Raw genomic sequence first — 25,014 nt, forward strand, 5'->3', positions numbered from 1 at the left:
GTTATTTATTTATTTGAGAAAGAGAGAGAACAAGTGAGCACGGGGTGGGGGGGTAGGGGAGGAGCAGAGGGAGAGGGACAGGCCGACTCCAAGCTGAGTGTGGAGCCCAATGTGGGGCTTGATCCCAGGTCCCTGAGATCATGACTGGAGCTGAAATTAGGAGTCCGATGCTTAATCAGTTGAGCCACCCAGGCACCCCCTTTCCTTTGATTTTTTGGAAGCACTTAAAAATGTAAAAGCCACTCAGCTCAGGGGATGCACAAAAACAGGCAGAGGGTCACATATGGCCCCTAGTTTGCTGACCCCTTGATTGCTTTTAGATTAAGCATCTGTAGCAATTCTTCTTCTTAGTGATGATGTGTACTTAGTCGTCATCACATGAGGAGGCACATAGTGCCAGCCTACTCCAGTGATGAGGTGTCTACCGGATCACCCCACTAAAAAGGAAAGGGCCCTTTTGCAAATACAGATCAGCTGTGCGGGGCTCCTTCAGCGCTGTGTGAACATTCTGTTCTTTAAAACCTTTCACCTGGGGTTTTTGGCATCTACTGTACACTGAATTGTGTCCCCCCCCCCCCATTCATACGTTGAAGACTTAATCCCCAGTGTGACTGCATTTGAAGATAGGGCACTTATGGAAGTAATTAAACTTAAATGAGGTAATAAGGGTGGGGCTCTAATCCTATCGGACTGGGGTCCTTCTGAGAAGAGACACCAAAGAGTCCACCTTCCAGGACGCCTGGCTGGCCAGTCAAGATGCTGGTTAAGCAGCTCATAAGCAGCTGGTTTCCGCTCAGGTCCCATGCTCAGGGTCGTGGTCTTGGGGTCATGAGATTGAGCCCGTGGAGTCTGTTTGTCCCTCTCCCTCCCCGGCTGCCCCTAGGGCTCGTACATACGTGCTCTCTCTCTCTCAAATGAATAAAATCTTCTAAAAAAATAAAATAAAATAAACTGTTTTTCTTTACCAAAAAAAAAAAAAAAATAGTTCACCTTCTCTCTGCCATGTAAGAATGCGTCAGGGGGGTGGCTGTCCACAAGCCAGGAAGAAAGCTTTCACCAGAAACCAGTCCTACCAGACCTAGATGTGGGACTTCCAGCCTCCGGAACTGGGAGAAATAAATTGTTGTGTGAGCCACCCAGTCTATGGTATTTTGTCATGGCTGCCCAAGCTCACTCACACATCATCGATGATTCTTGCCTAAATTGATTATCTAATTGGGGCTGCAAATGGGGTTTTTCTAGTTCTCACATTCCTTCTAGTGTATTAGTTGGCATTTTTCTGCAAAGAAAAGCTTTCCCTCATCAACTAGGAATGAACTGCAGTTCCTCCTAAGAAGGCAGGATAAATGCTTAATTCTCTAAGGGAAGGTTTTTGTTTTTTGTTTTCTTTTTAAATGGGAAATTCTAGAACCTATTTGCATGCTGCAAAGATAATTCTGTGGAGAGGGAGAGATGGATGATGCTTGAGAGGGGGTTTCAGAGGGTGGGAGGTACTCAAAAGGTGAAGGCATTTATGAGCACCAGTGGGGAGGGAGGGGGAGGAAAGGTAGAAGACAGAAGAAAGGACGAGAACTGGTCCTCTGGGCAGACAAATAGGACCAGCTTACTAGGAAACGCACTGGAGGATTGCTGAGTCTGGTTCATGTCCTTTTGAGGCTGGGAGTTGTGACCCTGTCTGCCTGGTAGGTGCTTTTCTCCTCCATCTCCAGAGAAGGTGGGTGGTTGGCTTGCTGTAGGCCTGGGGACTTCCAGGCAAGTGTTCTGGAAGGGGAGGGTGGCAGAGCAGTGCACAGTCTTTGCCAAGGAGGATATAAGGACTGACAACAGAATCTAGGCTGCTTGAAAACAGAAGCCAGAACAGGAGGAGAGTGATGGCTACATGGGAAATGGATGGCAGGGCTCAGCAGGCTTGCTGGACTTTGGTATTTGGTTTTGGTATGAATTTTCAGAATTGCTTGAAAGGAAAATGTGAGTGAGGGGGCTAGAAGGATAGTGGGGGATTTCAACAGGCCCCTCCTATGGCCTCTTTGTCCTGTGCCCACCAGTCAGTCTCCTGTGCCACATAGAAGGCAAGCACTGGAGCCTGATTCCTATTTGAGACCCCAGCCCCCAGCCTGGCACAGGGAGGTCACAGGAAAGGTCTGAGGTTTGATTGAATGTTTGAATGGATGACAGCAAACACTTCTTTTTTTTTTTTTAAGATTTTATTTATTTATTTGAGAGAGAGAATGAGACAGAGAGAGAGCATGAGATGGGGGAGGATCAGAGGGAGAAGCAGACTCCCTGCCGAGCAGGGAGCCCGATGCGGGACTCAATCCCGGGACTCCAGGATCATGACCTGAGCAGAAGGCAGTCGCTTAACCAACTGAGCCACCCAGGCGCCCGACAGCAAACACTTCTATGGCGCTTGCTATGTGCCAAGTGCTTGTCTCACAGTTCCTTGTTTTTCCCCAGGACTCCTATAAAATGGGGTCTACTAGTATCTCCAGTTTACGGATAGAGATACTGAAGCACAGAAAGGTAAAATAATTTGTCCAAGGTGATAGAGGTAGAAGAGCCAAACTTGGTCTACAAACCAGGCAGTCCGGGCCCAGAGTCTGTGTCCCTAACCACCAGGTTATTCTGAATGGATGAATGAGGGTCCTAGACTGTGCCTGTCTGCCCTGAGTGATGCCAGGCATCTCTTGAAGTCAGAGCCCTGATCTGATCAAGAGATTCATAGACAATAAGCAATGAGCTGAGAAATATACCATTTTAGATTGTGACAACTGCCATGAAGGAGACAAACTAGGTGCCCAGAGCAAGAATGAGGGGACCTGGGGTGCCTGGATGGCTCAGTTGGTTAAGCGGCTGCCTTCAGCTCAGGTCATGATCCCTGCTCCGCAGGAAGCCTGCTTCTCCCTCTCCTTCTGCCTGCCTCTCTGCCTACTTGTGCTCTCTATCTCTCTGTCAAATAAATAAATAAAATCTTAAAAAAAAAATGAGGGGAACTCTTCAGATCAGGTGGTCAAGGAAGGCTTCTCTGAGGAGGAGGCACTTCAGGTCAAAGATACACAGGAGCCAGTACTGTGAAAAGCAAGAATTGTGTCCTAGGAAGAAGGAACAGCATGTGAGAAGGCCCTGAGGCAAAATTCAATGTTTTTCTGGGAACTGAGAAGGATTCCAGTGTAGCTGAGGAGGAAGATGGCCCAAGTGGGACCAGAGAGGGAGACAGGGACAAGGCACACAAGGCCCAGGAGGCCATGACAAGGCACTTGAGTTTTATTATTCTTTATTCTTATTGCCTTTTATTTTATGTTTATTATTCCAAGCAAACTGGAAGATAAGCCATTGGAGAATTTTAAGTGAGGAACTTATGTGGCCCAATTTGTATTTTTTTTTAAGATTTTTTAATTTATTTATTTGACAGAGAGAGACACAGCGAGAGAGGGAACACAAGCAGGGGGAGTGGGAGAGGGAGAAGCAGGCTTCCTGCTGAGCAGGGAGCCCAATGCGGGGCTCAATCCCAGGACCCTGGGATCATGACCTGAGCCGAAGGCAGATGCTTAACGACTGAGCCATTAAGGCGCCCCCCAATTTGTATTTTAAAAGAATAAGCGGGGCACCTGGGTGGCTCAGTCAGTTAAGCGGCTGCCTTTGGCTCAGATCATGATTTCAGGGTCCTGGGACCAAGCCCCCCCAATCCCATCGTGCTCCCTGCTCAGCGAGGAAACCAGCTGCTCCCCCTCCCTAACCTTCCCCCACCCATGCTCTCTCTCTCTCACTCACTCTTTCAAATAAATAAATAAATAAATAAAATCTTTTTATTTTTTTTAAAGATTTTATTTATTTATTTGACACACAGAGAGAGATAGAGAGCACAAGCAGGGGGAGCAGCAGGCAGGCAGAGGGAGAGGGAGAAGCAGGCTCTCCCCTGAGCAAGGAGCCTGATGCGGGGCTGGATCCCAGGACCCTGGGATCATGACCTGAGCCAAAGGCAGCCTCTTAACCGACTGAGCCACCCAGGCGCCCCAAATAAAATCTTTTTAAAAAAATAATAAAAGTATAAGCAGTTTTGTTCTTCCATTCATTTGCTCATTCGGTCATTGATTCTTGAATTTTTTTCATTCATTCTTTACGTCTTACCTTCAATTATTTATTCATTGGGCTTTCATTTGTTCACCTGTTAGTTCCTTTGTTCCTTGATTGATTCATGCATTCCTATGCCCAGAGAACGTGCTTCTCTGGGCCAGTATGACTCTGGGTGCTGGGAGCATTGACAAGAGTCCGAGTCAGTCCTTGCCCTCAAGGAAAACCCAGGAACCAGGGGTCACCAGGTAGAAGGTGCTGAGTACTCTGCTGGGGATGGGGGTGGCAGTCAGGGAAGGCCTCCTGAGGAGCCAGAACTTAAAGGATGACAGAGAGAGATTGGTAGATTGGGGGATCCCTTAGGGACAGGGACCAGTCTCATTAATCTCTGTGTCCCCTAAGCCTGGCACCTGACAGGCAATGATAAATATTTGTTTGTTCATTGAACCTGTGGACCAATAGCCAGTTAGGGAGTGCTTACTGGTGGCTGCGATGCCACCCAGCTAAGGTGAGGCCACCATTCCCAAGTCCCTGCACCTCTACCTCCTCCTCTGCATCTTCCTCCCCATCCCTCCTTCCATTTTCCTAAGAGAAAACATTCTTACCTACATCCCACAACCACATTGGGACATACCTGAGCATGCATGCACACGCGTGCGCACTCACACGCTCACACACACACACAGACATTCACACACATCCCTGCTCATACATAGAAACACATGTGCCTGCAAAATGTGTCCCAATTGTTGATTACAAAATTGCAGTCATCGATTTCATTGCCTAAAATCACACACACACACACAAACACACACACACACACACACCTGTGCTCACACACCCTCCCTGCCCTCCCATCATATCCCAATACACATACTTCTCCACCAAACAGCCCTCCCACACACACATCTCCTCCTCCCCAGAGGAGGAGGGTTCCCCTGGTCCTTGATTTAAAGCTGAAGAAGTAACAGTGGTGGGAGGTAGGATTTAACCCCAGGTATGTGGGGGGGGGGGGGGATGTGTCAGGGAGCCCTCCTAGTCCCATAGGCTGGAACTGTGCTAAAGGATGACACTCAGTTTCTCTAAATCTTGGGGGTGTGTGTGGCGGGGGGTGGCTGTCATGCTTCCCCTTCCTCAGTGTGGCCTGAGACCTGCTTCCTCTGAAAAGCAAGCTCCTGAGAGAAGGGTCCCCCGCTGCTCTGCACCGTCCTACATCCCTGTGCCCCTACTTGTCCGGCTCCTGAGGGAGGCAAGGCAAGGTAACTGGCTCCGCGCAGTGGTTCTGGTGACAGCCATCTGAAGTCCATGGGCTGTGGAGAACTTGGGTAAGGCCTGCCCGCATCTGGTCCTCAGTATTCCCAGCTGCGAAAAGGGGGTGGGGGATGCGCTTCAGTGACAGAGAAAAGTTGCTTCTTTTTTTTTTTTTTAAGATTTTATTTTTTATTTTTTTGAGACAGAGAATGAGAGACAGAGAACATGAGAGGGAGGAGGGTCAGAGGGAGAAGCAGACTCCCCGCCGAGCAGGGAGCCCGATGCGGGACTCGATCCCGGGACTCCAGGATCATGACCTGAGCCGAAGGCAGTCGCTTAACCAACTGAGCCACCCAGGCGCCCGAGAAAAGTTGCTTCTTAACCTGAAATCCACCCAGTCTAAAACAGCAGGTGCTTCTGGGGCTGAGGAACCTGCCCCTTCGGAGGGGACCTTTGGGAAGGCTGCCCTGGGGGCTCAGGTCTGGGGCAGGCGCTGGGGTGCAGGGGGAGGGCTGGGAGAGCCCAACCCCCCGTCGCCCGGGGGAGGCTGGAAGGGGGAGCGGGCGGGCCCGGGATCTGAGGGGCCCCTCCCCCCTCGGGCAGCCGGCTTGGGGCTGGGGCGTGACTGTGAGTTTTCCCCGCCGCCGCCGCCGCCGCAGGGCTTCAATAAGAGAAGTCCGAGGCGGCTTCCTCCTCCCGGCCCAGAGCGGGCGGCGGTCAGAGGCCGGCAGCTCCCCAGTTCCGCCCCCCCGTCCCCCACAACGTCTGCACTCGCGGCTGCTGGGAGCCCGGTCGGCTCGCCTGGGGTCCGTCCGAGGCGGCCTCCCCGGGGACCAGGTAGGCGGCCGTCAGGTGGGGCCGGACCGGCCGCGCGGCGCCCCGCCTCCGGCCCGCCCGCGCCCCGGTGGGACGGCTGGGGCTGGCGGGGGGGGGAAGGGGGGGGAGGCTGAACTGGAGGAGGAGGGACCTCACCCCCGAAAAGGACCTCAAGAGGCGAAGTTAGGAGACCTGGAGAAGGAAACGGATAAAATCTGGGGAGGGGGGCTGAAGGAATATGAGGAAAGCAGATTAAAGGGACCCCCTAAAAAGGTCTGGTAGGAAAAAACGGAGGGAACCTGTAGAGTGAAATTAATAGAATTTGGGAAGGGGGCTGAGTCAGGGGAGAGGGACTAAGGAGACCCTCCCAAAGGGGCTGGGGAATAAACTGAGGGGACATTGAAAGGGAGGGTCTGGGGAGAAGCTGAGCGTTCTGGAAGAGGGGAACTAGGTGTGGGGGTGGGGCTGAGAGGACCAGGTGAGGGAGTTGGCTGGAGGAGGTCAAGGAGAACCATTTCTGGAGGATGCAGCATGTGGGGCACAATTCCGGGGGTCTGGTGGGGCGGGGAGGCTGCCAAAATCGCAGCCCCCTAACGCGCCCGCCCCCGCGCTGGTGGGCGGGTCCCGGATGGCGAGGGGACTCCTCCAAGGCGCTGGAGGCGTGGGTCCCGGCTTCCTGGGGAAGTCCCCGCCCTCAGCAGGGATGGGCCTCTCTGGGTGCCCCCTTCCCGCCCCCAGTGGCGGTCTCGGTCCACGTTCCCCCTGGGATCCGGGAATTGCTGGCAGCCCCGACGGAAATCCTGCTTTTGACCGCAGTTGCCCGGAGAGGCTGTCTCGTAGCAACCAGAGGGTGGAGAGGCAGAGCCCCGCGCTTCACGCTTCGCTGCTGTTGGGCGCGTTGCCCACGCAGCCCCCTTTGGTACCCCGTCCGCCCCCATTTTGGGTCCTCAGTCAGGGCAGGTTTCTGGACAGAAGGGTAAGGCAATGATGCTCGGTTCAGGCATCCTGGCGTGAGGATCTGCAGTCGCAGGGACTTAGCCAGGCTGGGCCCTTGATTGCTGTGTGACTTTATAGACAAGTTACAGGGCTTCTCTGGGCCTCATTTTCCTCATTTGAATTTGGGGGGAAATTACCTTTGACCGTACTCAGCCCCCATCCCCCCACCCCATCCCAAATCCCCAGAATCAGGTGTTTAGAAAGCAGTTTTTGCAGTGTCCTGGAGGGTTAAGAGTTATTACTGACCTAGGGGGGATCCTTTCCTTCGCCTTCTCAAAAGCATGGAGGGGGTACAGAAAGCCTGTCAGGGCCTCCAGGGCCAGCACACGAGTGACATCTAATAAATAAATGTTTGTAGATCTGTTGAAGTCCCGTACTGGGAAAGTTGGCAGGTTTGAGGTCTGTCCCCAACCCCTGTGGTACCACACCCAGTGACCCCTGACTCTTTCGGTATCCTTCCATCTGTGATGGTAGTGGGAGAGCAGGGCTCTGTTCTCCCTTCACAGATAGGAAGAGGGAGGTTCAGCAGTCAAGGACTGACGGAGCCAAAGTAGGGACTCGGAATCCAGAGCATCTTGTCCCCGATGTGATGAAAGAAGTAGCCAGAGCTGAGGCCGGAGTTCCCTCCTCATCCCTACTAGACCCCTTGTAGCCTTGTGGATAGGGGAGTGGGTGGCTGGCAAACTGTGGGAGGTGTGGCAGTCATGGGCTGCATGAACCCAGTCGGCCTGAAGCTGTGAGTGAGGTGTCAGAGTGTTTGTGAGTTTGGTTTGGGCTTTGAGTGAATAAGCATGAGCCTGTGAGCATATGTGTGGGTGTTTGGATGTTCTCTACAGCCACCTGGAGCTAATGTGGCAAAGGAAGTGGCCAGACCTTGGGAGGCTGGGTAGGGGGACCCCAGAGCTGGGGAAAGAGAAGCCGGGGCCCTTTGTGCACCAAGCAGACCAGCAGACCACCTGGTTTGAGGATTTGGGCTGATATAAGGTGGAACCAGGGGAGGAGGCTTCCTGTCTGGCCGCACTAGAATCTAGACTCCTATTCCCTCAGCTCCCCTGGACCACCCATGGCTCCCATCTCCTCAAAATCTTGAATACCTACAGACCCTTAGAAGCTGGTGGGTGACTTCTCAGCAACAGATAAGAAACCACCTTTACCCACACAAGTGGAGAAAATTCAGCTGACACCTTCAGGAATCCTGTGGGGGATAAAGCTAGTGTGGCAAAGATTAAGGCCCCTCCCTCACATGCCCCCACCACACCTGGCCCACAAGTGGTATAATCAGACTGGGGTATGTCTTCTTAGGCCCTGGGTGTTAGGGGTGGGGTGTTATAAGGCCTCAAGAAAGAATGGTGTGGGATGGTTAGAGGTTCAATGAGAGGCGAGGCCTCCATGAAAGAGTTGGGGGTTAGTAAGAGACACTGGAGTTCAGTGAGGGGCGGAGGGCCTCTGTGGGTGAGGGGATGGAAGCCTTCAGTCAGAGGGCTCCGGTCTCCATGAGGGCATGGGGCGCAGTGCGGCTGAGACTTGGGCCCTGCCCCTGGGCAGCGCAGAGCCCTCAAGAGTAGCCGGAACTCTTGCAGGATGGTGGTTTTCTGCTGCTGCCAAAGTCCCAGTTCCCTCTTTCTGAAATCCCCCAGGCAACTGAACAAGCTCAGCACTCCCACCTCACCCTGGGAGCTTCTCTTCTCCGCCCTGCCGCTCCCCCTCCCTGGGCGCGGAGGGGCCTTCCTCAAGGGAAGGGAGCGGAAGTGAAAGTTCACTGAGCACCACCTGTGTGCCTGGTGCTTTCACATTTGATGCTCAGAAGCAACCCCATGAGGTAGAGATTTATATTCCTATTTTCTAGGCAAAGAAGCTACAGCTCAGAGAGAGGTGAACCGACTTCCCCAAGCTAGTTGTCAGGCCGGGTAGAATTCAGCTTAAATCTGTCTCCAGGTCCCACAGATACTTGGCAGGGGTTAGGAGGCACAGGACATCCTGGGTCTACATCAAAGCCCTGACATGGCTTCGGGAAGTGTGGACCTCAAGAAAGGATGGGTGGGCCTGGGGCTCCTATGTTGAGGAGCAGGGCTAAGCCGGAGGCAGACTCCCCGCTGAGTGGCCCGCTGCCATATGGCAGGGGTGGTATGTTCACTTGGCCGTGGGCTGGAAATATGACGTATACTCGTCAGGGACAGCGTGACCTCCTGCGTGGGCTCTGAAGAGCACAGGCACGGTGTGAACCGAACTCTGGACCTGAATTAATGGTCCTGGTGCTTTGCTGCTTACGGTCTTCAGCCTCATTTGGCCACTGTTCACTGGGTAAGAGGCACGTCTTTTCGAGCCTTCCCAGCAGCTGCACTGAAGGTACAGATGCAAAAACTGAGGCTCGGAGGGCTGATATCATTCATCCAGAGTCCCAGAGCTAATAGTGTCATATAAAGAATAGGGGTGCGTGGCTGGCTCAGTCGGTAGAGCATGCGACTCTTGATCTGGGAGTCATGAGTTCAAGTCCCGTCTGGGGCATAGAGCTTACTTAAAAAAAAAAAAAAGTAAAAGAACAGAGCTGGGGAGGGCCACACAGAGGGAGATGTTGAAGTCAGGAGCACCCTGGTCCAGGGTGGACCTCAGCTCTACTACCTACAACCTGATCTTGACACAGATGAGGCTCTGGAAGCTAACTCTAACTCCTATCAACCAGATGTTTAAGAGGCATGAACAGACCCGGGTCCCTGCAGTGACCAGACCGCTGGTGGCCTCCCCTCTCTGGGCTGTAAGGGGGACTAAGAGCATGTAGCACAGGGCCTGGCACGTTGTAGGTGCTCTTGAAGGGACACGCATTATTGCTTCTGCTAGGGCTGCAAAATAGAACAGTGCTTAGAGTGGGATTGGAGCCAAATGGATTGGGATGGCGTTTAAGCCTCCCCTTGCTGTGTGATCTCTGCGACTCAGTTTGCTTATCTGTAAAAGATGGGTAGTAATAAAAGCTACTTCCTGGGGTAACTAAATGAGATCATGGATGGCAATTGCTTGGCACAATGCCAGGCACTAAGTATTTAATAAATTAGAAATTTTAGACTAATAGTTATTGCCACCCAGACTTCTAGGAAGTCAAATCACTGTCCACAGAGTTGGTGGCACCACTTAGGATCTGAGGTGGCCGGGGACGGAGAGTCCTAGGGGCTATCTGTCTGCAGATGCCTGAGCACAGAGGACCCAACCTGCTGCTTCTGCCTTTTCTCCTCTGCCTTTGACTCTTTAGTTCCCCGAGTTTCTCTTAATTTCTACCTTTCTCTTTTTCGGTCTCTGTATCTCTGTTGTCTTTCTGTTTCTCATTTCTGTCTCTGTTTGTCTCTTTCTTTTTATTCCTTCCTGGCAGCGAGCTGCTGGAGCTGGCTCTGGGGAGCTGATTGTGTGAATCTCTTCCGAGCGCAGTGTTCAAGAAGTCACCTCGGTTACTTGAAATCAGCCATGGTGGGAATATTTATACAACGGAAATCAGCAAATGCTACAACTCAGGGCCTTTTTTTTTTCCCTTTGAGAGTCAGTATGCCAGCACACCACACTGGGTTGCTCTTTGTCTCTCTGTGTCTCTGTCTCTGTCTCTCTGTCTCTGCCTTCTCATTCTCTGTCTCTCCCATCTCTTTCTTTCCTCTGACAAAGCCGCGTGAGTGTGGTCACATCCAGCGTGCCCCCCCACCAATGCCTTGGACCATGCAGATGCCAGACCCTGTGCCCCACCCCCTCACCCCACATCTCCCCAACCCCTTCAGCATACTGGTGCCCAGACAGCCTTGCCTAGCCCTGGACTTTGGTCCCCAGCAGGCTGGGGAGTGCCAAGTCCTGAGAGCTGCTCCCCACTGCCTGTTCCCCACACTGTCCGCCCTGCCCGGGCTCTTCCTCAGCCCACAGAACCCTCGGCCTCCTCCTCAGAGGCTCACCGTTTCTGAACCCCCCCACCCCAACCCCATTCCAAGCATGCAGAATTTGGGACTCCCATTAGGCTGACTTAAAAATGTTGTGGTTGGGGTGTCGCCTGGGTGGCTCAGTCGGTGGAGCATGCGACTCTTGATCTCGGGGTTGTGAGTTCGAGCCCCACGTTGAGTCTAAAGCCTACTTGAAAAAAAGAATTGAAAAAAAAGTTAAAATGTTGTGGTGATATTTATCTGGGTATTTTTGGAAGTGGCAACCTTGTATCGATGTGGGGACCCAAGAGGTTGTACAAATCTGTGTCTCTTTTAGAGGGGTGCTCTGTGTGGGTCTGTGACTTGGGAGAGGGCTCTGTATATCTCGGTGTGTCCGTCTGGGGGCTCTGGACCTCTGTGAGTGCTGGCAGGAATGGCTGTAATTATCCGTGTCTGTGACCAGAAGATGGAGAGAAGTGGCTCAGATTCTGGAGCCAAATGTCAGGATTCATCATGTGTGTGACCTCGGGCTGGTCTCTAAAACTCGTCGTGCCTCAGTTGCCTTATCAATAATGGTAATACGTCAGAGTGTTGTTATGAGAATAAAATGCAGTCGTGTATGTCAAGTGTTTAATGCAGTGGCTGGCACCTAGTGAGCGCTATAAATCCTGTCTATACTGTTCTCGTGGAGAGGTGGTGCGTGTGTGCACGTGTGTGTGTAGGTGGGTGAGGGCCGGGGGCGTCCGTGTGTGCGGATGTGGCTATCCTTGAAGATGTCTGTCTAGAGAGGAGCTGTGTGTAGCTGAGGTAATGTGTGCGTCCCAGAATGTGTCAGGAGGGCTGTGTGCATCTGGGTGTAGGCCCTGTGTGCCGGTCGCGATGGGTCGGTGTCTTCCCGTGAGAAGACCTCCATTCTCACCCTGTAACCTTTGTTTTCATCTTACCCCCATCGGTCCCCTCGGTGCCTGAAATCCCTTCGTGCCCTGCGTCCTGGATGCCCCCCACCTCCACCTGAATCCTCTCCCTGGCCCTGACCAGCCCTCAGCGTCTTGGAGCCTTTCAGACACAGTGGTTGCACCCCAGGGGAGGGGTCCCGAGGTGAAGATCACAGCAATGGCTTAGTGAACATAGGCTATTTTAGGGCTCTCACCACAGCCCGCCTCGCCGTTCACCAGATGGGTGTCACTCCCCTACACACACCAGAGAACAGTTACAGTGACGAGCGAGAGGGGCTGGTGGGTCTAGAGTAGAGGTCAGGGCACTGATGTGACAGAGCCATCGGCTAGGCAGCTGGATCTGGTTGGAGCCAGGAAGGCTTCCTGGAAGAGGTGAGTATACTCAGTAGGAGGAGCAGGACCCAGAGAGAAGAGGAGGACGTCCATAAGGGAACTGGACTTGGGTGTCAAGAAAGGCAAGGCGGGGGCGCCTGGGTGGCTCAGTTGGTTAAGCGACTGCCTTCGGCTCAGGTCATGATCCTGGAGTCCCAGGATCGAGTCCCGCATCAGGCTCCCTGCTGAGCGGGGAGTCTGCTTCTCCCTCTGATCCTCTTCCCTCTCATGCTCTCTGTCTCTCATTCTCTCGGTCTCAAATAAATAAATAAAATCTTTTAAAAAAAAAAAAAAAAAAGAAAGGCAAGGCGGGGACACCTGTCACAAGGGTCCTTAGCCCCTCTGGGGGAAATCAGGGTTCACTGGGTTGGCCCCACCCTACCACTCTCCATTCCTCTCACATCTTAAGAAACCCTCTCCCCAGCAGTTCCTCTCTAAGTGTTGCAATGGCAGAGTTTCTGGTGGGGCCTTGCTCAATGATCTGCCTGCCCTGTTGCTCAGAGGACATAGCTTTCAGGAAAGTCTCGGCTCGCGTGGAGGCTCCCCAAGGGATCCTGGTGGCCCTGGCTTCTGACCTGGGGCTTTACCTGGTGTGGGGATAGGAGCGAGCTCTGGAGGTAGGTGTCCACCTTCACCTTGCCACCAGCCGTAACCCTGGGGCTGCGGGGGCTTACGGAGCCCGGGGTGGGAGCAGAGGCAGTATGCAGAGGAAGGCTCGCTTTTAGGAGCCGGTGACTGGGGGGGAGGGGGCCTGTGAGTGAGCTGGGCATGGCTTGATAGAAATCCAATGAAAGCGGTGGGTCTAACACAAAAAGATAAGTATCTGAGTAGGAGTCTGTCACCCTCAGAGGCAGCGCGTGTGCCTACGTATGCGTGCGTGTGTGTGCCTGTGCATCTGAGCTTGGGCTTGTGTGAGAGTTTGTTTGTGTTAGTGTGCTGGTGTGTGTTGGTGAGTTGGTGTGTCAGGTGGATATGAGTGTGAGAGAGTTGGTGTGGGTGGTGTGTCCTGTGCGAGGGTAGATGTGTAAGTTCGCCAGGGGCGGTGGGAAGGAAAATGGAGGCAGAAGTCATGCTGGGACCGAGCCCAGGCCTGGCTTCCTGAAGAGGGCAGAAGCTGACAGCTGGCTTGCGGGAACCTTGGCCGAGGCTTCATCTTCCATGTCCTTCTCTCTCGCCCTCAGGTCTCGGGCCCCCCCCAAGGACCATGCCGCAGCCCTGCTGACCCAGGAGTAGGGGCCTGAAGGGTGAGTGGGGAGAGTGGGGATGGAGGGCTTTCAGGGCCAGGAAAGGGGGTGAGGTGGCCTTCCTGAGCCCCACAACTCATCACAGCCCCCTCCTCCTCCAAGAGCCCTGTTGCTAGGTAACAGATGGGGGAGCCACAGAGAGACAGCTTGAGAGGCCAGAGGCTGGACCCACAACAGGAAATGGCCTTGATCCCCTTCTGCAGGGACTCTTCAGGTGCAGACACAAAGAGCCCTCACACACACTCACACGCAAACATGTCTCGGTACCTAGACATGCACGGACACAGAGGGAGACACACACACACAGACAGTCACGCATACTCACGCAGAGACACACACACAGACAGGCGCGTATGCACCCACACGGGGCTATGCACGTGGTCATACACACCGACACAGAGGCACCTACTCGCACAGAGATCCACACACACACACACACACACACAGGAACACACATACACACTTCCACAGAAAGACACGAACACACGCAGGGCCATCACATGCACGGAGACATGTACCCACACTCATACTCACACAGACACACAGACATTCACGGGAGGCTGCACACACAGACACACCCACAGGCAAACTCACAAATACTTAGAGACACACAAAAGACACGCATATGCAAGCCTCTGAAGAAGTCACAAAAACACAACGTATTGAAGCAAGAGGAGGCAAAAATAGATTATCAATAAACACAGCAGCATCCCAAGGCAGAAAACCAGCCCACGAAGGGTATACGTTTTCTCTGCAAACATATGGCAGCCGCTGGGAGGGAGACCCAAAGGTAGCCTTGCCTCACCTTTACCCTTCACCGGGGAGGACCCCGAGAGGGCATCTGCATGCCTGCGTGAGTGTGTTTGTGCACGTGTACGTGGGGGGCCTATGTGGCAGGGGCCCCAGAGTGAGCCATACCCCGTTCTGTAGCAGGGCGCCTGGAATGGGCTGTGTGTTCTGCAAGAAGTTGGAGCCGGGGCTCAAGGAGGATGTTGGCCTGGAAAGGGACTTCAGGGGCAGTGGGGCTGTAGACCGCTATGGCCCTGACCCTACTCAGGCCCGGACTGGGTCCTCCTTTGCCCATATCCCCAACTACAACTTCCCCACTCAGTCCACCAGCCATGCCTTCCTTGATGGGGGCGCCATCAGGAGCATCTCCGGTGAGTCTAGTGGGCTGGAGGCGGGCACTGCCTGGCCCCTGGGAGAACCTGGGGGAAAGGGAGACATCTTTAGGAGGCTCCACTATGATGTGGGAGATACCGACTTTCAGAGCCCAGTCTGAGGGAGAATGTACAGCCCTACCTCAGAAATCCCGGTCTGAGGGGAAGACAGCTCTGTTCCCATCTGAGAGAGGGACCCTGATGACAGGCCCAAGTGGGAAGTCTTGGCGAGGAAGAGGAGGAATGGGTAACTTGGGGACTCCCCAGGGTGTGAGGGATGGGCTGGAAACCATATGCCCTGAATCCATGGGAAGCCAAGCTGCGAAGCCCAAATCAGAACTCCACTGGACTCCAAAGGCCATTGGGAGCCAGGCACTGCAGCCGTGGGGAGGCACAGAGCCTGGCTGGGGAACAGGACTGGGGGGGGGGCGCAGTGTGCAGGTCCCTTGGAACCCCCTGCCCCATGCCCTACTCCGCTGAGTAGCCCTGACTCTGCAGGGACTGGGGTGACCCTGTTCATCGCCCTGTATGACTATGAGGCCCGGACAGAGGATGACCTCACCTTCACCAAGGGTGAGAAGTTCCACATCCTGAACAACACGTAAGTAACCAGGCCACCCGGCTCAGGACATGGCCGGGGCTGGTAGCAGGACCCAGAGAGGAATCTTACCTGGTCCCTCAGAAAGCTCCAGCCTAGCTGGGGACACAGATACAGGACAGTAACAATTCTGAGTAATCATTACTATGTAGGGGGAGCATGAGGACATATGGGCCCAGAAAGAACACTAAATATGGTCTCGAGGCTAGTGATCAAGGCAGGCTTCCCGGAGGAGGTGACTTCTAAGGTGAGACTAGAAAAAATCAATAGATGTTGAAAGAAGAGGTGAGAAAAGAGGAAGAGAGAGTGAGAATGAGAATAAATGTGACTTCCGGAAACCACCAAGTGGTCATTCAGTCTAGGTGGATCATAAAGTGTGAGGTGTAGAATGGAGAGAGCAGAAGCTAGAGAGGCAAGTGGAAACGGATTCTGCAGGGTTTTTTAAGTCATGTTGAAGAATCTAGATTTTATCCAGAAGGCAATATATAGTCACTGGTGGTATGGGAGGATTTCAGTGGGGAAGTAACTGAGTTAGCTGTCCGCTGCCCACCCAAATCCCAGCCCAGCTGAGGAGCCATAGATCAAAGCCAAGAGGCCCACACATCCCCAGACATGTTGCTTCTGCAGGGAAAATTCTCCTGGGGTAGCTTCAGTGGCTGAGAGCAGAACAGACAAAAGCCCTGGGGTGTGTGTGTGTGTGTCTAAGGTGAGGGGCTGGCAGGCTCCACCTGACCCTTCGCATGGCCCTGCCTGGCCCCAGTGCTCCAGGGGGCTGGGCTGCCATTGACTCCCTGTGTCCTGTGTCTGCAGTGAGGGTGACTGGTGGGAAGCCCGGTCTCTCAGCTCCGGACAAACTGGCTACATTCCCAGCAACTACGTGGCCCCTGTGGACTCCATCCAGGCCGAAGAGTGAGTAGGGGGTGGGAGATGGCTATCCCTAAGGACAGGACAGGACCCTGGAGTCCAAGGCCACCTCTGAGTCACAGCCCCACTCAGCCTATCTTCTTACCTATATTTCTGTGAGGACATTGTGAGAATAAGAGAAGAGAATAATGATGTTTATGACAGTAAATATTTATGTAGCACGTCCTATGTTCTGGGCACTATTCAAAGTGCTTTCTGTGTATTAACAGAGTTAGGAACTAATATTATCCTCCTTTATGAATGAGGCAAGTGAGGCACAGAGAAATTAAATATCCTACCCAAGTTCACATGGCTAGTAAGTAGGTGGAGTTGGTATTTGAACCCAGATAGTCTGGCTGCACTTGCAAAGCATTATACATATTGACTCTCAGCGATAACAACAGCATAATGAGCTATTAAAAAATTGTAAAATGCTAAACAAATGCAAGGGGATATTACTTAGAATTAATTCTGTTAAAGAGGCGCCTGAGTGGCTCAATCAGTTATGCATCAGACTCTTTTTTTTTTTTAAGATTCTTTTATTTATTTTAGAGAGAGAGAACATGAGCAGAGGAGGGGCAGAGAGAGAGAGAGAGAGAAGCAGATTCTCCACTGAGCACAGAGCCCGATCCCATGACCCCAGCGGAAACCAAGAGTTGGACACCCAACCGACTGAGCCACTGAAGTGCCCAGCATCCGACTCTTGATTTCAGCTCAGGTCATGATCTCAGGGTCCTGGGATAGAGCCCTGCATCTGGCTCTGAGCTGAGCAGAGTCTGCTTGTCCCTCTTCCTCTGCCCCTCCCCCCACTGGCACACACACACTCTCTCTCAAATAAATAAATAAAATCTTAAAAAAAAAAAAAGAATTAATTCTGTTAAGGAGACAGGGAATTATCATTCATGGTGTACCATTATAACCTGAGATATGACGACGGGGACTTTACCCACCTTGAGTCATTTAATTCTCATAGTCACACTATTGATATTATTGTTGTCCCCACTTTACAGATGAGAAAACTGAGGCTCATAAAAAAAACTTTTTAATCTATGTGCACATATACATACATGTATGGGAAAAGAAAAGATTGTAGAGACTGCAGAGTAGGAGTCACCAGGACGTGGTGACTAATTTGCCATTGTGTTTGGGGTGTGGGAGGAATCAAGGGTGACCCAAAGTCTTCTTGAGGAACTGAGTGGGTGACGGTGCCATTTGCTAAAGTGGGAAACACAGGAGAAGGTATAGGTATCTGGGTTCTGGTGGGGGGACTTGTTGGGTTGAGGTTCGCAGAGAGGAACACCCAGGTAGAAGACACTGCCAACAATTGGATTAGGCTGTACTTTGTATGAGAGGGGCCCAACCCAGGCCAAGCGAGGCCACTGAATTAGCCCAGAGGAAGGGGCAACTTTTCCTAGTTGGCACTAAGGCTCTTTGTTTGCTGTGGCTCTTGCAGAGGATACCACTGGGCTGGGGTGGAAATCTGGGACTCTCCAGAGTGGAGGTGACAATTAAAGCTGCATGGGAGGGTGAAGGAAGGGGAGGAGAGTGAGAAAGAGATTGATTGGCCCTAGGACCCACCTTTGGAGAAAGCTGCCTCGAAGGAGAAGTTGCTGTTGGAAAACCAGGCCAAGCCAAGTCAGAACAGCCAAGAGGCGGGTGGAGGAGAGGTTGCAGGAAACTAGAAAGGGAGTGTCAGAGGCTGCCACTGGATTTGGCAATAGGGGTGACCTTGGTGAGTGATCTCTCTGTATGAGGGTGGGGGTGGGGGCCAGACAGCAGAGCCTGGGAGGGAGTAGGAGGTGAGGAAGTGGAGACCCAAGTGTGAAGTGCTTTTTCAAGTGAAGGGAAGGTGAGAGATATAGCAGAATGTTGATGGCAAGTTAGGGCTTAGAACAGTTTTTTTGGGGGGGAAGGAAGAAATGGGGGCCTATGTAGAGGTTGGTGGGATGGAGAGGCTGCAGGTAGGGGCGGGTTGGTAGGGGAGAGGTGTCCCTGAGCAGAGGGGAGTGGTTGGGGTCCTGAGCTCAGAGTGGGTGAGGCCTTCATCCAGGAAAAGTGGTAGGAGTCATGGAGGAGAGAAAGGGTGATGATGCAGAAGGTGGGAGGTATGGGGGGTTCAAGCTTGCATCCACAACTTAGAGGTAGTGTCACGAGCCCTGAGAGGCACTCACTGCCATGTCATGGTTAAGAGCAGTGTTGTGGTTAAGAGTGCAGGCCCTTGAGCAGACAACTTGTGTTCCTATTCTGGCAACATAGCTTAAGAGTGTGTGGCCTTGGGCAAGTTGCTTAACCACTAGATATCTCCATTTCCTCATCTGTGTAGTGGGAGTTAATAATAGGACCTACCTCACAACATTGTTATAAGAACTAAATAAATACCGAGGCACCTGGGTGGCTCAGTCGGTTAAACATCTGCCTTCGGCTCAGGTCATGATCCCAGGATCCTGGGATCGAGCCCCATGTTGGGCTCCCTGCTCCGCGGGGAGTCTGCTTCTCCCTCTCCTTCTGCTGCTCCCCCTGCTTGTGGCTCTCTCTTTCTCTGTCAAATAAATAAATAAATAATCTTAAAAAAAAAAAAAAAAGAACTAAATGAATATAATATGTATTAAAGCAGCGCATGACATAAAATAAGCACTGCTATTATTAAGTTAACTATTAAGGAAGTAATTACTATCATGGGTATGGGTGGGGGCAGGGCTTTGAAAAAACTTGGGGAGTGTGTCCTGTCTACACAGTCCTTCAATAGTTCCTCTTTCCCCATCCTGCCTACCCGCTTGGACACCCCTCCACTTGCCAATGCCTTCCCTGTTCCCCAAACTGTGCCTAGTACCCAGGTGTGGACTGGCCGCTTTATTTATTTATTTATTTATTTATTTAAAAGATTTTATTTATTTGAGAGAGAGAGCGCGCACGCACACACCCATGGTGGGGAAGGGCAGAGAGAGAGAGAGAGAGAGAGAGGAAGAGCGCACACATGCATAAGGGAAGGGGAGGGCGGCTTGGAGGGAAGGAGGGGCAGAGAGGGAGAGGGAGAAGCAGGCTCCCCACTGAGCAGGAAGCCTGACACATGGGACACATGGCTCTGGGACACATGGCTTGATCCCAGGACCCTCCGGATCATGACCTGAGTCGGAGGCAGGCGCTTAACCTTAATCGACTGAGCCCCCCCAGGCGCCCCAGACTGGCCAATTTAGTAATCAAAGGACATCTGAGTCTCCCGTGGTGCCTCCGGGGCCATTCGGTCTCCCCAGTGTACGTTCACAGTGGATTTAAGGCCACAGTTCAGTCCCAGGAAGAATATCCAAGACAGAACAGGAACGCTTGACACCTGAGGTTGAAGGCGAGACTTGTAAGAACATCCAAATTTCAGAGAGTGGAGGAAAAACAGCAGTCAGAGCCAGGCAGGAGCAGTCAGAAAGAGGGGGAGAGAGGCAGGAAAGGCTGTTGTTTGGAAGTCGCAGGGTAGGGGTGGTTGTGGGAAGAAGGATCTGAGAGATTGCCTGGGTGGTGGGAAAAGAACTAGGCTGAGCAGCAAAGAATTTCAGGTAGACCTCATCAACCAGTCCTGCAACAAGGTCACTTCCCCTCTCTGAGCCTCAGGTTCCGCATCTACAAAATGAGCCCACGGACGAAGCAGTAGTGAGATGCGTTAAGGAACTTGGTAGCACCCTGATGAGGTCACTAGCGACTGGGGTCTTAGCCATTTTAGTCGAAGAGAAACCCAGAGAGTGGAGAGGAGAAGCCTAACCTATTGGGCACCAACTTCGAGCCCAGCATTCTACGTTCCCCGTCTCTGTGCTTCTCATGATCAGGCTGTGAAGCAGGTGTAGGAGCCCCGTTTCGCGAGTGAGGAGATTGAATCTTGGCTAGTGAGGTGGTTTGCCCTAGGAGGCTGAGTTGGGGGTTGAACTGCGTGTCTCTGACTCTTGCTGGCCCTTCCCAACAGGTGGTACTTTGGAAAGATCGGGAGGAAGGATGCCGAGAGGCAGCTGCTCTCCCCAGGGAACCCCCGGGGGGCCTTTCTTATTCGTGAGAGTGAGACTACCAAAGGTGGGGGCCTGGGAAGGGGCAACTGGGAGGCCCAACTGTCAGGGTGGGGCTGGGGGCAGTGGTGAGGGGCTTGGGTCAGGGCCCGGGCCCAGACTGGGACAGGGGTGGAGGACCAGAGATACGACTGGGACTGGGTTCAGGGGGTGCGTGGCCATCCAAGTTCCGAGTCCCCAGGCATTTGGGCTTCTCGGGCTCTAAGATGGAGAGCGAGGAGGAAAGCAGACTTGCAGGTGACCCTTGCCCACAGGTGCCTACTCCCTATCCATCCGGGATTGGGACCAGGCCAGAGGCGACCACGTGAAGCATTACAAAGTCCGCAAGCTGGACACGGGTGGCTTCTACATCACCACACGGGCCCAGTTCGACTCGGTGCAGCAGCTGGTGCAGCACTACACTGGTGAGGGCTGGCTTCTGGGGCTGGTGTGTGCTCTGGGTCCCTGAGCCGACCCGCTGAGAATTCGGCCCAGGGAGGGAAAGGGGCTCCCAAAGCTGTAGGGCTGGGGCATAACTGGAACCAAGTGTTTGGGTTCCCAGCCCAGGATCCTGCCCCGTCGGATTCCAGAGGAAACAGGTGTGAGGCTGTGGACGTCCAAAGGGCGCCCCCTAATGTCTAGCGGGGCAGGAGGCCCAACAGACCTGACTTGGAGGATGGGCTGTAGGGTTGAGAGGAAGCTGGGAATCAATGCCCAAGTTTCTGCTTCAGTGAGTTAGGCCAAAGGTGAGGTCCATGGAAGGGTGAGGGCCTCATGTCCACACCTTTGTCTCGAATCCCGAACCCCATTTCTACCTGTCAGGGTCCCACCTTAACCTTGAAGGCCCAGCTGGAGGCCACCTCCTGTGGGAAGGACACAGGTCCCTGCAGGGATCATCTCTCCCTCTGGGTGCCACCTCCTTCCCTGGGCACCAACATGTTCACCTACTCAGTGGGTCAGGTTGCCTTCTGCCCCAGCCTGTGACCTCACCCGTTCCTAGTTTCTTTCCACTGATGGGGGAGGTAGGTGTGGGGAGGGGGGCGTTGTGTGTGTGCATGAGATGGGATGAGGAATGTGTGGGGTGTCCTGGCCTGCCTGCGACCTTCAACACCCCCCCACCACCACCACCAACCCCTGCTCCTCAGAGGTGAACGACGGGCTATGCCAACTGCTCAAGGTGGCCTGCACCACCATGAAGCCGCAGACAATGGGCCTGGCCAAGGACGCTTGGGAGATCAGCCGCAGCTCCATCGCGCTCGAGCGCCGCCTGGGCACCGGCTGCTTCGGGGACGTGTGGCTCGGTACGGAGGTCCCGGGGGCGGGGCGAGGGCTTGGGACATCGGGGAGCCGGCGCTGACGAGCCGCGACCACCTGGCAGGCATGTGGAACGGCAGCACGAAGGTGGCGGTGAAGACCCTGAAGCCGGGAACCATGTCCCCGAAGGCCTTCCTGGCGGAGGCGCAGATCATGAAGATGCTGCGGCACGACAAGCTGGTGCAGCTGTACGCGGTGGTGTCGGAGGAGCCCATCTACATCGTGACCGAGTACATGTGCCACGGTGAGGGGCGGGGTCAGGAGGCGGAGTCGGGGGGGCGGGACTTGGGGCGAAGTTCAGATGGCCGTCTCTGGGGGAGGGACCTGAGTGGCGATCTGTGATGGGACAGGGGACTTGGAGCAGAGTCCGAGAGGGAGGCCGGGATGAGTGAAACCACGCGAGTCCGGGGAGTGGGGGCGGGTCCAAGTTTAGACTAGGCGGGGGCTGGGGGCGGAGCCTCGGTTCAGCTGGTGGGTGGGGCTTGGACGAATGAAGACCGAATCTGTGATGGGGAAGGATCTGGGGCGCAGTCTGAGTGGGGCGTGTCTAGGGGGACGGAGGAGGAGAAGAAACGAGCTGTGGGCAGAGTCTGGGTGTCTGTGAGAGCGAGTCCTGGGCAAGGGCGGGCAACAGGGGGCGGGGCCAAGCTCTGTGCAATGGGAACTGGGTAGGGGCGGAGCCAAGCGAGGGAAGGCTGGCCTGGAGCTGGGGGTAGTCTTGCTGCTGATTTTCTGAGTTCCTTTCCTCAGGTAGCTTGCTGGAGTTCCTCAAGGACCGGGAAGGCCAGGATTTGACATTGCCCCAGTTGGTGGACATGGGAGCCCAGGTAAACTGGGACACCAGCCTTTATTTCAGACTGGCCTCCTATGAACCTCTACAAATCCCTGTGCCCTCAAACACCTGCCCCCTGGAAGTACATACAGTCCCATTCACTGGATCATCTGTGCGACCTGAGGCAGGGCACTGCCCGTCCCTGAGCCTCAGTCTCCTCATCTGGAAAGTGGGGTTTTCAAGTGATCTCTCACACAAGCCATGGTGTTCCCATTTCTCCATACCTTGGCCCCCCTAGGTGGCTGAGGGCATGGCCTACATGGAACGCATGAACTACATCCACCGAGACCTGAGGGCAGCCAACATCCTTGTTGGGGAACGGCTGGTGTGCAAGATCGCTGACTTTGGGCTGGCCCGTCTCATTGAGGATGATGAGTACAACCCCCAGCAAGGTGCCCTTCCTCTCTTCACCTTCCAAGAGCTCCCCAGTGCACCAAGGGGCTGTCACGGGGCTCCACATATTCAGGAACCATTCCCTCCACTCCCAGACCATCTGGGATACTCCCATCCTGATGTAGTAGAAGAGGCAACTCTAGGTTTGAATCCCAGCTCCTCTACTTACTAGCCAAGTGACCTTGGGCAAGTCACCTAACCTCTGTGAGCTGTTTTTTTCTCATATATAAAATGAAAGTATTCAGAGAAAAGTAAGTCAACAGATATTTATCAAGCACCTACTATATGCCAGGCACTACTATAATTCTCAAGGGAAAAACAATAAAGTGTAATGGTGTGAACTCTGTAGCCAGAATGTCTGGGAGTGAATCCTAGCCACTTATAATAAGCTATGTGATCTGGGAAGTTGCTTAACGAGTCAGTGCCTCCTTTTCCCAATCTGTACAATGGGGATAATAATAGTATCTACCCCACAGGGTTTTTGCGAGGTTAAATGAGTTCATGCCTATAAATCACTTTAAAACAGTGCCTGGCAGAGGCATCTGGCTGGCTCAGTCGGTCGGAAGAGCATGGAACTGTTGATCTCAGGGTTGTGAGTTTTTGAAAGTTTATTTACTTCAGTAATCTCTACAGCCAACATGGGGCTTAAACTCACGACCCCAAGATCAGACGTCACATGCTCTTCTGACTGGGCCAGCCAGGCGCCCCAACATGCCATTCTCTCAATCCAGCTGTTCCTAGGGGCCTCCTCGATGACTTCCCCTTCTCTCCCAATCTCTCCAGGGGCCAAGTTCCCCATCAAGTGGACAGCTCCAGAGGCTGCTCTCTTTGGCAGATTTACCATCAAGTCAGATGTGTGGTCCTTTGGGATCCTGCTCACTGAACTCATCAGCAAGGGCCGAGTCCCCTACCCAGGTTTGCTGGGGTGGGGAGGTGGAAGGGTGGGGCGTCAAGGGAAGGGCTTCCTCCTGGTTTCCTCTTTGGGAGGGGCTAGGCCCCCTGACTGACAGAGCCCCTCCCTCCAGGCATGAATAACCGGGAAGTGTTGGAGCAGGTAGAGCATGGCTACCACATGTCATGCCCCCCAGGCTGCCCAGTATCCCTGTACGAAGCCATGGAGCAGACCTGGCGTCTGGACCCAGAGGAGAGGCCTACCTTCGAGTACCTGCAGTCCTTCCTTGAGGACTACTTCACCTCCACAGAACCCCAGTACCAGCCTGGGGATCAGACATAGCCTGCTTGGACATCCACCACCTTTCTGGGGTGCCCACCAATCCCTTCCAACCTCCAGGGCTCTGGTCTCAAAGCCCCCAGGCTTAGAACCCTATAGGGTCTTACCGTGTCAGAAAAAGCAGGTTGCTCTTGACACCATCTAGGGTAACCCACTCATTTTTAAAGATGGGGCCAGTCCAGGCTTAGAGATCATCCCTCACTCAGGCCCCAAGCACTATTTCTCCCTTTCCCACTTAGGCTCCTACCTCTAGACTCTCTTCCCACCTATCCCCCAAAAGAAATGCTCAGACCTTGTCTAGTTATTTATAAAACTGTATATCCTTTCCCTCCCTTACCTCCTATCCCTGCTTTTTTACCCTATCATCCCACCCTGAATTCACCTCCTACTCAATTCTCTTGTGTCTGTAAGTTGCAAAGACAGGGAAAGTTTTTGCTGGATCCCTTTCCTGCTGGGTGGACACTGTGGTCCCAGACTAGGGTGAAAGCCCAGGGTGAGGGAGAGGCTTGCTGAGGGCTCACTGCCTCTCTGAATCATGTGTGTGTTTATTGCTTTTTGTAAATAAGAAAAGTGACAATATGAATCCTTGAGCCATGAAAATCCCTTCTGTTAGGGGGAACGGTGGCCAGAGGAAGGTGACTGTGACTGCTTTGGCTGCCGGGAGGAGGGGGAGGCGAGAGAGTGTGTTTTGGGATACCCAGAAGTCCTGATGCTTGTCCTCATGTGAGTTTAGGACAAGTTGAGAGATGGATACAGAAGATAGGCAATTGGAGCTCAAAATGTCCCCTTCATGACTGAAGCGGCTTTCAATCTGTGTGCAAAGGGTTTGCTAATTCTCTCCTTGATTTCAGCAGATATACCATTCATCACAGGCACAAGAGCAGAACCTGTTAGGCCCCTCTTGACGGGGGCAGTGGGGAAGACCACAGTGGACTCTCTGTAGCTCCCCCAAAAAAGACAGAAGGGAGGGGAAG

At 53.4% G+C, this 25,014-nt stretch overlaps 1 protein-coding gene across 4 annotated transcripts; it reads left to right on the top strand.

Annotated features, from left to right (window-relative positions):
- The first annotated feature begins 5,958 nt into the window (after positions 1-5,958).
- FGR (FGR proto-oncogene, Src family tyrosine kinase) lies at positions 5,959-24,623 on the top strand. 4 transcript variants are annotated; one of them, XM_045898332.3, is made up of 13 exons: positions 5,959-6,156; positions 13,525-13,587; positions 14,518-14,747; positions 15,246-15,348; positions 16,156-16,254; positions 20,195-20,298; positions 20,546-20,695; positions 21,416-21,571; positions 21,649-21,828; positions 22,335-22,411; positions 22,655-22,808; positions 23,593-23,724; positions 23,835-24,623. In XM_045898332.3, the coding sequence occupies exons 3-13, from the start codon at positions 14,531-14,533 to the stop codon at positions 24,041-24,043; spliced, it is 1,581 nt and encodes a 526-aa protein (XP_045754288.1). In that variant the 5' UTR covers positions 5,959-6,156; positions 13,525-13,587; positions 14,518-14,530; the 3' UTR covers positions 24,044-24,623. The 4 variants fall into 4 exon arrangements, with proteins under 4 accessions (XP_045754288.1, XP_045754290.1, XP_045754289.1 ...); XM_045898334.3 differs by having other exon boundaries at positions 14,521-14,747; XM_045898333.3 differs by lacking the exon at positions 5,959-6,156 and adding an exon at positions 12,792-12,960.
- Positions 24,624-25,014: the final 391 nt, after the last annotated feature.

Source organism: Mirounga angustirostris, unplaced genomic scaffold (assembly GCF_029215605.1).
Source record: "Mirounga angustirostris isolate CCGP_5_RB_7025 unplaced genomic scaffold, mMirAng1.0.hap1 SCAF_4, whole genome shotgun sequence".
Classification (NCBI taxonomy): Eukaryota; Metazoa; Chordata; class Mammalia; order Carnivora; family Phocidae; genus Mirounga; species Mirounga angustirostris.

What these genes read in the sequence shown, in the direction of transcription:
- FGR (XM_045898332.3), top strand. Translation starts at nt 14,531, where the DNA reads ATGGGCTGTGTGTTCTGCAAGAAGTTGGAGCCGGGGCTCAAGGAGGAT. An exon ending in CGCCATCAGGAGCATCTCCG is followed by an intron (nt 14,748 to 15,245) that starts GTGAGTCTAGTG and finishes CTGACTCTGCAG; the next exon opens with GGACTGGGGTGACCCTGTTC. An exon ending in GACTCCATCCAGGCCGAAGA is followed by an intron (nt 16,255 to 20,194) that starts GTGAGTAGGGGG and finishes CCTTCCCAACAG; the next exon opens with GTGGTACTTTGGAAAGATCG.